The following is an 11,844-nucleotide window of genomic DNA, read 5'->3' on the forward strand; positions in this document are numbered from 1 at the left end:
CGATTCGCAAGCTCTCGATTCGATTCTCGATTTTTTTTATTACATTCAGTGAATATAGTTTTAATACAAATGCTATTGATATTTCTAAAAAATTAACAGTAAACATCAGTTTACAAATGGTGAATTAATAAAAAGAAATTAAGCCACATGCCTGTATTTTAAACCTATAGTTTTTTTTGTATGAGTCCTTTTTTTAAACAATAATAGGGCCCTATAAATTGTTCTTAATTTTTCTGGTAATCAGATGAAGGCATAAAACATTTAATTTATCCTAATCAAATGAAAATTAAACCCTTTTATTTTTTGGCAAACAAAGTGCTGCACATCAGAGGTTTACTGTTAAAATTAAAAAGAAAACAGATGTGATTATTCCTTTAAAAATAAAGATTTATTAATATTTATTAGCAGTAGTAGCACTGATTCTTAAGACTGCTAAATAGTAATATATTCTGACAGTTTTTTAACGTTAAACTAAACTTTTATTTTGATGGGTTGCCGTGAAGAACGTGCAGCTGCTGTGTATGTGATATGACGGTAGTGTGCTCAAAAGAAGCGGTAAAATGCAAATGAAGTAACTCTCAGAGCAGCTGGAGATGACATTCGTGTTCATATCATCATATAGTGAGACGGCAGAAGCTGAAAACACCGCAAGCGTCATCTGCGCTTTAGTATTCGTGTAGTAAACAAAACAGTGCGCTGCGCCATCTGCCATTCATTGCGGAAATCATGGCGCCTTATGCGTGATATCAAATGCTTCCGCAGATTTATAGTATTACTATAGCATTTCACCTGAGCATTGCGAATCATGCGTATGGCCATGATAAGCGCTGAAAAATAACAGGCTTTTCTGTTGTAACATCGTGCAAGGTAAATAAGGGTGACATCTAGTGATTCACGTTAATCAGATCTTGTTTTAAATGTGTGCTGAAATAAATCCCGGAAAAGATCGATTCGCGGCTTTTGAGAATCGAATCAACGTCATTTAAAAAAACGATTAATCGAAAAATCTAATTTTTTTTGCCCAGCCCTACTATAAAATAAAAATAATAGTGATATTATTGTGATTATTTTAAATATTAAACAAATTAAGAAATGTATTGTAATATTGCAATGTTAAAATAGAGTATTTAATCAAAATAAAAAATAAAAATATATATTTTAAATAAATTTATTTTATTGTGATTATGAAATATTCAACAAAATAAATGCACAAATATTAAACTCTTAATGTAAACATTTTGTATTTAAGAAAACCAAGTATTTAACAAAAATAGAACACTAATATTTAAGTATTAATTCCTTCATTTTCAAAAGTTAAACCATCAAGCTTTTATTTTGACAGGTTGCCAGAAAACAGATCCATATTCTGCCAGGTTTCAGAATGAAACTCAGCACTGTGTTCCTTTGCATGGGGGCAGCTCGTAGTCTGGAGTTTTGTGTCTCATATCAGCTCGATTCACAGTAAATGAATAGAGCCTGAGATGCTGAAGCACTGCATCATGGGCAGTGCCACTCTGGAGCCGGCAGTACATATATTTAATTAAAATGCAGTCTCCGTGATTTGACAATCGCCATATCGCGATATCAATTTCATTTTGAAATATCATGCAGCCCTAATGGAGAGTAATAAAAACAGACAGACACCAACCTTGTTTTTGTCTCCATAATATTGCTTTCCATTCTGCGGATCAAAAACAATTACAGTGAGATAAGAGAGATAAAACAGAATGCCTTTTGCAACCTTAACGACATCGCCTTACCTTGTGTGTGATAATCCAATGCTTCCTCCAGGTGGCGACAGCTAAGCAGCAGCTCCTCTGAACTCTCTGAGCCTCTTGTGACCTGACTGGGCAGAGACTCTGAAAAGACATAGGCCGGTTTTACAGTAACCTCGCCAGCAACTGGGTGGAGAACTGGACTCTTCTCCTGGGGAACATCTGCCTCCGGGCTGTCACTGATGAAGCTGAGTCCCCACTGGTTCTGCAGCAAAACCCCGATACCAGGGGGCTCTTCAGCTGCCCCAACAGAACCTCCCCCTGCTTTCACTTTAGAGGCATAGCTGACGGCCGGCTGCAGCTTGGCAGGGCTGTCTTTCACTGGGAAAGCAGGTGGAGGTTTGAGTAAAGACAAGCTGTTGTCTACCCATCGTTCCTTCTGACCGGTTCTGGAGTGTCTCTCATCTGAACGTGGGCCTGCTCTCGGGCCATCACGCCGAAAGCTTCTTGACTTATTCTGGATGCGCCGCTCTCTCGACGTGAAGGTCTGGGTGTGACCCACCCCATTCAGAGAACCTTCCAGGCTACTCGGTGAGGCTTGACGTTTATCCATCCCAGAGAAACAGCCCCCTCCTCCCCCACCACAGCTGCCAGAGCCGGGAGAGAGGCGACGGTTTCGGATCTGTGGTTCTGGTTTAGGGGGTGACACTAAGACAGCAGGATCACACAAGGGGTCGGACTCGCACGCTGCATTGCTTGACTCCCAAGTACCTAAAAAAATAATAATAATCAGAAGAATCAGATGTAATTTTTAAATCATAAAACACACAAACTTTTAAGAAATATGTTTGATTGTCCCAAATCATGTTTCTCTAATGCAATCTCAATCATATAAAATCTCTTAACTATTTCCCTCAGCTGCCTTATTCACATTTTGGTGTTTGCATCAAATTAAATTTATAGAAGTGATTTTATTTTAAGATTATTCCTGGTGAAATTAAGAAAAAAAACATCCATTATAGAACTTTCTGAATACAAGCATTGCCCGGGTGATTTTATATACACAGAAAGCACATTAAATGCAAGTTAAGTGTCTGCTTTAAAGTTTCAAATAACCCGTGAGAAAATAAAATGTCAAGACATTGGTGTAATAAATGTACCACCGCCTTTCAGTGTAACAAATATATGTAAAAATGAAACGACATGCTTATTCTGACCTGTACTTATTAATACATATAAAAGAAAAAGTGATCATACTAAATTTCATTATATTTTTAAAAATTGTAAAACGTCTTGCTGACAAATGGGTGAAGCCTAGTGGTTTGAAAGATAGTGGCAACGATTGGTAAAGAATTACAATGACAATTCATTAGTATTTTGAGGGCGCATTGTGAATCTTAAAAAAAGGATCACAATCCTTAGACAGGATTATATAGACTCCTATATATATATATATATATATAAAAACACGTATACACACGGGAATGCATACAAATGCCCCAAGCAAAGCAACGAGTCAATGAGCCATAGCAAGATGTAACTGGAAATTTCTAGTCTGCGCCTCATTCACATCTGCAGTCTCTGAGGCCTAACTGCAGAAACTAAGACGGATCTGAAGGGAAAAAAATGTCCTACTCAAACAAAATGTATTAACATCTCATTATAGATCACTGATTTCAGCGCCGTCTAGTATTCACGCAGTTTACACCAGTCTGGAAACGACACAAAACGTAGATACTAGCACGCATTGCAGTAGTAGCACTGATTCTTAAGACTGCTAAATAGTAATATATTCTGACAGTTTTTTAACGTTAAACTAAACTTTTATTTTGATGGGTTGCCGTGAAGAACGTGCAGCTGCTGTGTATGTGATATGACGGTAGTTTTCTCAAATGAAGCGGTAAAATGCTAATGAAGTAACTCTCAGAGCAGCTGGAGATGACATTCGTGTTCATATCATCATATAGTGAGACGGCAGAAGCTGAAAACACCGCAAGCGTCATCTGCGCTTTAGTATTCGTGTAGTAAACAAAACAGTGCGCTGCGCCATCTGCCATTCATTGCGGAAATCATGGCGCCTTATGCGTGATATCAAATGCTTCCGCAGATTTATAGTATTACTATAGCATTTCACCTGAGCATTGCGAATCATGCGTATGGCCATGATAAGCGCTGAAAAATAACAGGCTTTCTGTTGTAACATCGCTCAAGGTAAGGGTGACATCTAGTGGAGAAGACTAATGATAAGATTTACGTTAATCAGATCTTATTTTAAATGTGTGCTGAAATAAATCCCGGAAAAGATCGATTCGCGGCTTTTGAGAATCGAATCAACGTCATTTAAAAAAACGATTAATCGAAAAATCTAATTTTTTTTGCCCAGCCCTACTATAAAATAAAAATAATAGTGATATTATTGTGATTATTTTAAATATTAAACAAATTAAGAAATGTATTGTAATATTGCAATGTTAAAATAGAGTATTTAATCAAAATAAAAAATAAAAATATATATTTTAAATAAATTTATTTTATTGTGATTATGAAATATTAAACAAAATAAATGCACAAATATTAAACTCTTAATGTAAACATTTTGTATTTAAGAAAACCAAGTATTTAACAAAAATAGAACACTAATATTTAAGTATTAATTCCTTCATTTTCAAAAGTTAAACCATCAAGCTTTTATTTTGACAGGTTGCCAGAAAACAGATCCATATTCTGCCAGGTTTCAGAATGAAACTCAGCACTGTGTTCCTTTGCATGGGGGCAGCTCGTAGTCTGGAGTTTTGTGTCTCATATCAGCTCGATTCACAGTAAATGAATAGAGCCTGAGATGCTGAAGCACTGCATCATGGGCAGTGCCACTCTGGAGCCGGCAGTACATATATTTAATTAAAATGCAGTCTCCGTGATTTGACAATCGCCATATCGCGATATCAATTTCATTTTGAAATATCATGCAGCCCTAATGGAGAGTAATAAAAACAGACAGACACCAACCTTGTTTTTGTCTCCATAATATTGCTTTCCATTCTGCGGATCAAAAACAATTACAGTGAGATAAGAGAGATAAAACAGAATGCCTTTTGCAACCTTAACGACATCGCCTTACCTTGTGTGTGATAATCCAATGCTTCCTCCAGGTGGCGACAGCTAAGCAGCAGCTCCTCTGAACTCTCTGAGCCTCTTGTGACCTGACTGGGCAGAGACTCTGAAAAGACATAGGCCGGTTTTACAGTAACCTCGCCAGCAACTGGGTGGAGAACTGGACTCTTCTCCTGGGGAACATCTGCCTCCGGGCTGTCACTGATGAAGCTGAGTCCCCACTGGTTCTGCAGCAAAACCCCGATACCAGGGGGCTCTTCAGCTGCCCCAACAGAACCTCCCCCTGCTTTCACTTTAGAGGCATAGCTGACGGCCGGCTGCAGCTTGGCAGGGCTGTCTTTCACTGGGAAAGCAGGTGGAGGTTTGAGTAAAGACAAGCTGTTGTCTACCCATCGTTCCTTCTGACCGGTTCTGGAGTGTCTCTCATCTGAACGTGGGCCTGCTCTCGGGCCATCACGCCGAAAGCTTCTTGACTTATTCTGGATGCGCCGCTCTCTCGACGTGAAGGTCTGGGTGTGACCCACCCCATTCAGAGAACCTTCCAGGCTACTCGGTGAGGCTTGACGTTTATCCATCCCAGAGAAACAGCCCCCTCCTCCCCCACCACAGCTGCCAGAGCCGGGAGAGAGGCGACGGTTTCGGATCTGTGGTTCTGGTTTAGGGGGTGACACTAAGACAGCAGGATCACACAAGGGGTCGGACTCGCACGCTGCATTGCTTGACTCCCAAGTACCTAAAAAAAAAATAATAATCAGAAGAATCAGATGTAATTTTTAAATCATAAAACACACAAACTGTTAAGAAATATGTTTGATTGTCCCAAATCATGTTTCTCTAATGCAATCTCAATCATATAAAATCTCTTAACTATTTCCCTCAGCTGCCTTATTCACATTTTGGTGTTTGCATCAAATTAAATTTATAGAAGTGATTTTATTTTAAGATTATTCCTGGTGAAATTAAGAAAAAAAACATCCATTATAGAACTTTCTGAATACAAGCATTGCCCGGGTGATTTTATATACACAGAAAGCACATTAAATGCAAGTTAAGTGTCTGCTTTAAAGTTTCAAATAACCCGTGAGAAAATAAAATGTCAAGACATTGGTGTAATAAATGTACCACCGCCTTTCAGTGTAACAAATATATGTAAAAATGAAACGACATGCTTATTCTGACCTGTACTTATTAATACATATAAAAGAAAAAGTGATCATACTAAATTTCATTATATTTTTAAAAATTGTAAAACGTCTTGCTGACAAATGGGTGAAGCCTAGTGGTTTGAAAGATAGTGGCAACGATTGGTAAAGAATTACAATGACAATTCATTAGTATTTTGAGGGCGCATTGTGAATCTTAAAAAAAGGATCACAATCCTTAGACAGGATTATATAGACTCCTATATATATATATATATATATAAAAACACGTATACACACGGGAATGCATACAAATGCCCCAAGCAAAGCAACGAGTCAATGAGCCATAGCAAGATGTAACTGGAAATTTCTAGTCTGCGCCTCATTCACATCTGCAGTCTCTGAGGCCTCACTGCAGAAACTAAGACGGATCTGAAGGGAAAAAAATGTCCTACTCAAACAAAATGTATTAACATCTCATTATAGATCACTGATTTCAGCGCCGTCTAGTATTCACGCAGTTTACACCAGTCTGGAAACGACACAAAACGTAGATACTAGCACGCATTTTATATAGTCTAAATGAACTAAATAAATGTATTTGTAATTCGAAGCCATTATTATATCGTTAAATATGAGTCAGAATATCATTAAGGACATTTAAAGGCGGTTTAATCGTGTGGAGATTGCTAACGCTAACAGCAGGCCGCTTGTGTTTGGATGTTTAGCGCCCATAACAACCGCCTTCACACCGCTCCGCAGAACAAACTCAACACGCCGGATTACATAAGAGCCACTGATTGTAATTTCAGATCATTAAAAACATAAACGATACCAAAGAATTATGATTGTGATATCAGAAAGATCGAGAATCGAAAGTTAATGGGTGAAGCCTAGTGGTTTGAAAGATAGTGGCAACGATTGGTAAAGAATTACAATGACAATTCATTAGTATTTTGAGGGCGCATTGTGAATCTTAAAAAAAGGATCACAATCCTTAGACAGGATTATATAGACTCCTATATATATATATATAGACTCCTATATATATATATATATATATATATAAACACGTATACACACGGGAATGCATACAAATGCCCCAAGCAAAGCAACGAGTCAATGAGCCATAGCAAGATGTAACTGGAAATTTCTAGTCTGCGCCTCATTCACATCTGCAGTCTCTGAGGCCTAACTGCAGAAACTAAGACGGATCTGAAGGGAAAAAAATGTCCTACTCAAACAAAATGTATTAACATCTCATTATAGATCACTGATTTCAGCGCCGTCTAGTATTCACGCAGTTTACACCAGTCTGGAAACGACACAAAACGTAGATACTAGCACGCATTTTATATAGTCTAAATGAACTAAATAAATGTATTTGTAATTCGAAGCCATTATTATATCGTTAAATATGAGTCAGAATATCATTAAGGACATTTAAAGGCGGTTTAATCGTGTGGAGATTGCTAACGCTAACAGCAGGCCGCTTGTGTTTGGATGTTTAGCGCCCATAACAACCGCCTTCACACCGCTCCGCAGAACAAACTCAACACGCCGGATTACATAAGAGCCACTGATTGTAATTTCAGATCATTAAAAACATAAACGATACCAAAGAATTATGATTGTGATATCAGAAAGATCGAGAATCGAAAGTTTCATAAGTCTCATTCTGTCCCACTCGAGCACAAACAACTTTACATAACAAAACACTCTCTCCATTAAACAACCAGATCGAGTCAAATATATCTTTATACCACCCCTCACCTGTTTTGATATGCATTTCGGTGTGATAAATCCGGTTTTTAAGCGCGGTTTGGACTTTAGTGTGTGTACGTGAGTGTGTCGCGCAGCGGCGTGTTGCTTAATGCAATCATACGGAAGTGACAGTCACCAGGGGGAAATGGGGCGATGACAATTTCCGGTGTGCTGCAGGCGCGAAGAAGAGCGGGAACGGCGCATGACCACATTTGAAAATATGTTATGAACGATAACAAGAAAACTAATAATTATCCAGATTTTATTATAGTTTACGTTACATTAGAAACAAACTAAAGGATATATACGTACATTTAATTGTACATTTAAACTCAATAACTACTTACAATGTAAAAATACTGTGTGTAGTATATGAATTATGGTTTAAAGTTATCTAAAAACAAAAATTATAACCAACAATTATAATAAAATAGGCCTACAAAAAAGATCCTATGAAATTAAATACCACACAGATTAGCTGTCCAATCAAATGCAAATGAGAATCTCTTTAAAATTCATTGTATCTTTGAGGAACAGATGGAGTACAAAACCACCAAGCTACACAATTGCATGCATGTTGTCTCACCTTCAGTGTCCATTATGTCCACTTTGTCAAAGTATATCTTTCATAGACATAAAAAGTGAAAGATTCTGGTTACTTCTTCCTTTGCTGCCTTTCCTGACCTCTTCACAGGAATCTCTCCTGTCGCTGTTACTTCTGAGTTTTGTTGTTTTCCCTCAGTTGATTGATCTATTGTCTCATGGAGTACATGATCGAGCTCTTTATCTGTGAGGCTATCTGTGTTTTTCTGTTTGTATTGTGTTTCATCACTTGCTTGAGGAGGAGGATTGTTTGTGGTGTTCAGGTTTAAGCTTTTAACTGTTGTTCTGCTGGCTTATGAATATTGCCCTCTCTGGGATCAATCTCCCTTTCCAAACTCTCTGAAACAGTCACAAACAATGACTAAAATGTAACAATGATAACAATCTATGAAAATATGATCAGTTTGATTAGTATATGATGTCATGATATCCTGACAGTAACAATAATAAATGCAATAGTGATGTTACAATATCTCTTTCATATTTCCTTTTCAACTCCCTTTTAAATATTAAAGGGCAACAGAAAAATCTCGGTGAGGGTTCTGATTAAACACAAACTAAGCATAACTTCAAAAGTATATGGCTTTGTTGTGTATGAGGGAGTGACATTTTTGTATTTCACTGGTTTATTACAGTATAAACTTTGGACCCATGGAATAGGTTGACATTACATGCTCCAAAACACACCTAACGATGATTCACTCAGTCTTGACTATATCCACTGGAAACATAACCAAAATAATGCTAAATAATTCCAAGCATTCTTAACCTCCTGTGAAAGCCAATGCAGATGCCTCATGTTTTTGTATTTTGATAATCAGAACAAAAAACCTGCACGACCCATTATGGCCTTAAAAGGAACTTCTCAGAATCAAAGTGTATTCCTGTAAGAGTTTTTTTCTTTCTCTTTACAGATCAAGTACAGTTGTCCTCAGCTATAAGAGTTTTTCTCCTGGGTGGTAAACACTCTGGCAAGACGTCTTCTGCAAGTTGCATTTTGGGTAATGACAGACAAGAGGCTGATAACCAAAACCACTTGAGAGGTACTGTTATACTCAATGAGACAAAAGTTGAGGTCATGGAGACACCAGGCTGGACAACTGAGTGTCCAAACATCGCAGAGTTCAGAAGCCAACTTCTCAATGACTGGGTTTCTGGTTCAGCCAGTGGGATCTGCATTCTCCTGCTAGTTGTCAATGCCAGTTCCTCTTTTACACTAAGGAACCTGAAAGCAGCTGAGGACCATCTGCGTGTTCTGGGAGGGAAAGCATGGAGCACCACCGTTGTGTTGTTCACACATGGAGACTGGCTCTGTGACATTAGTGTGGAGCAGTACATAAGACAATGGCACTCAGGTCGCAGAACTGATGCAGAAGATAGAGGAGTTGGTGTTAGAACAGATGCTAAATAACACTGAAAATCAAGGGAATATTCAACGATCTTTGATACCTGGCGAATTGAGGTTTGGTGGAAAGGTACAGATCGGGAAAGTGAAAATGACTCCTCTTAGAAGTTCTACAATTTTTCATCATGGTGAGTTTTGGCAAATGTAAAAGCCCTTTCACACCAAAAGTGAAACGAATAAGGCTCAGGATGAAGGAAATGTAAATTCACGTCTGTACAGTAGATGGCAGCAACTTTCAGACCTTCAGCTTTCAAACGTACTGCCATTCTGGATTGCATGAAGAATATGATATTTCTCTCAACATGGGGACAGGAGAGCTGTCAGTAAATAAATGGGAAAACAAAAGCAACTGGCATTAGAAAAAGTCTCTCAAATATTTTCTTGTCAATTAAAAAGTAATACTTTACTTTACTAGTTACTTGAAAAAAAGTAATCTGATTACGTAGCTCGCATTACTTGTAATGTGTTACCCCCAACACTGCTTGATTAGGTCCGAAATTTTGTATTTTTGCTTGATTCTGATATTTGATGTTGGTATTGGTACTGGATGTTCAAAGTTTGTTACTGTTTTTGTAGCAGGTGTTACTGAGATTCGAGGAGAGCGTCAAATGATTGAGATCTCTGAACATTTGCTCCCATCTACATCCAGTGATCCAAAAATCACCACCACAGACTCCAGCCTTTCTCTAAATGAAAATCAAGCACTGGCCTGCAGAAGTATCCGTTTATTAAATAGGACCTTATTACCCAGAAACTTTCATCAAAGACTAGTAGTGGTGCTCAACAACTCCGAATGGTTTCACCCAAATGAACCATGGATTGCTGTGAGTAGGACAGATGGGCCTGAAGCAGGTTCTCTTGCTGTAATCCATGTTTCAACAACTGAGCAGCCAATGAATGCGCAACGATTATTCAGGAACAAATCACAGGGGGAAAGATTCTGTGGGCCATCCCTTCCATATTACCACAGGAATACACCTTACACAGCTCAAACTGCAAAAGAAAGAGCCTTTATGGATTTTGTCCAATCAGAGAACCTGCAGAACCTAATTGACCAATGGGGTGACAGTGACATTGAGGAGCTGGAGGCATTTATAGATTCTTATTTCGAGATGGTGTGGCAGCAGGCTATGAATGAGCCTAAATGCAGCAGCATGACTCCAGTCAACTCTGAAGGTTCAGGCATCACTGAGAACGATCTGGGACATCTGGCCTCAATTGACAGGAAACTGTCAAAGCTTGACATCCTAGAGGGAGTACAAAGAGACTTGCGGGAGCTGAAGCAAACAATCAAGCATTATAGTAGAATATTTCAGGAACTGAAGGACAGGAGAGACACATGACCCCAGTCGACCCTCTGATGCAACTGCATCAGCAGAAAGTGAGGAAACAGGTCGATCAGATGAAAAGTGAATGCCACTTTCCAGTACTGAAATGACAAAAATAGTAAACATATTTGTCAAGATGGGTCATGACTACAACTTCACTGTATAAAGTGTAACAAGATGATGTGCATGTTTTTATCTGACAGAAAAAGAATGCAAAATAAAAATACATCTGGTATCACACAATTCTCATACAAATATATGATCTGAAATTCTTTTGAACAACATGCAGACACTGTCATAAGTGCTGGTGACAGCAAAAAAAAAGTTTTATATCATAATCCAGAAGAAGACCTTAACATTTTATTTGATGTGAAATGTGAATTTATATTAAATGCTGTAAAACTTGTGTTGTACCGGTAAAATTTGGCTTTTGATGTAAGGCTTTACTTAACTGAGAAAATTTCACATCATCAAAAATATGTATTACTAAAGTCACACAGTTCTGCATTTGACAATGTGTGACATGTCACTTGTTCCTGAAGACTCCGTTTATAAGTCACAGGGACCATCTCTGCCACCTGCATTCACTCCACTTTTCCACAATCCATGATGTCTTTCCTCTAGGCCGTCTGACACATGATGCAGACCCATGAAAGACAGTGTAAGAAAAATATCTGGACACAGAAAGAAGTTAAAGATTAGTGCATTCACTGGTAGAATTTACAAACATTGTCTCACTGGTAAATAGGTATACTAGATAAACTTTATGAGGGTTA

At 38.1% G+C, this 11,844-nt stretch overlaps 1 protein-coding gene and 1 pseudogene across 1 annotated transcript in view; one reads left to right on the forward strand and one right to left on the reverse strand.

The window, feature by feature from the left end:
- The window catches only part of LOC107579683 (uncharacterized), a 9,632-nt gene extending 1,718 nt beyond the window's left edge, over positions 1-7,914 (reverse strand). Inside the window, exons 1-3 of the mRNA XM_016265487.1 lie at positions 7,742-7,914; positions 4,834-5,559; positions 4,722-4,754 (exon numbers count right to left, since the gene is read on the reverse strand). Of these exons, the coding sequence (XP_016120973.1) occupies positions 4,722-4,754; positions 4,834-5,559; positions 7,742-7,757 (775 nt within the window). The 5' untranslated portion in view covers positions 7,758-7,914. The remainder of the gene's footprint in view (positions 1-4,721; positions 4,755-4,833; positions 5,560-7,741) is intronic.
- Positions 7,915-10,181: 2,267 nt separating this feature from the next.
- Positions 10,182-11,238, forward strand: LOC107579607 (uncharacterized; annotated as a pseudogene).
- The last annotated feature ends 606 nt before the right edge of the window (positions 11,239-11,844 follow it).

Source organism: Sinocyclocheilus grahami, unplaced genomic scaffold (assembly GCF_001515645.1).
Source record: "Sinocyclocheilus grahami isolate Dianchi unplaced genomic scaffold, SAMN03320097.WGS_v1.1 scaffold33.1, whole genome shotgun sequence".
Taxonomy (NCBI): Eukaryota; Metazoa; Chordata; class Actinopteri; order Cypriniformes; family Cyprinidae; genus Sinocyclocheilus; species Sinocyclocheilus grahami.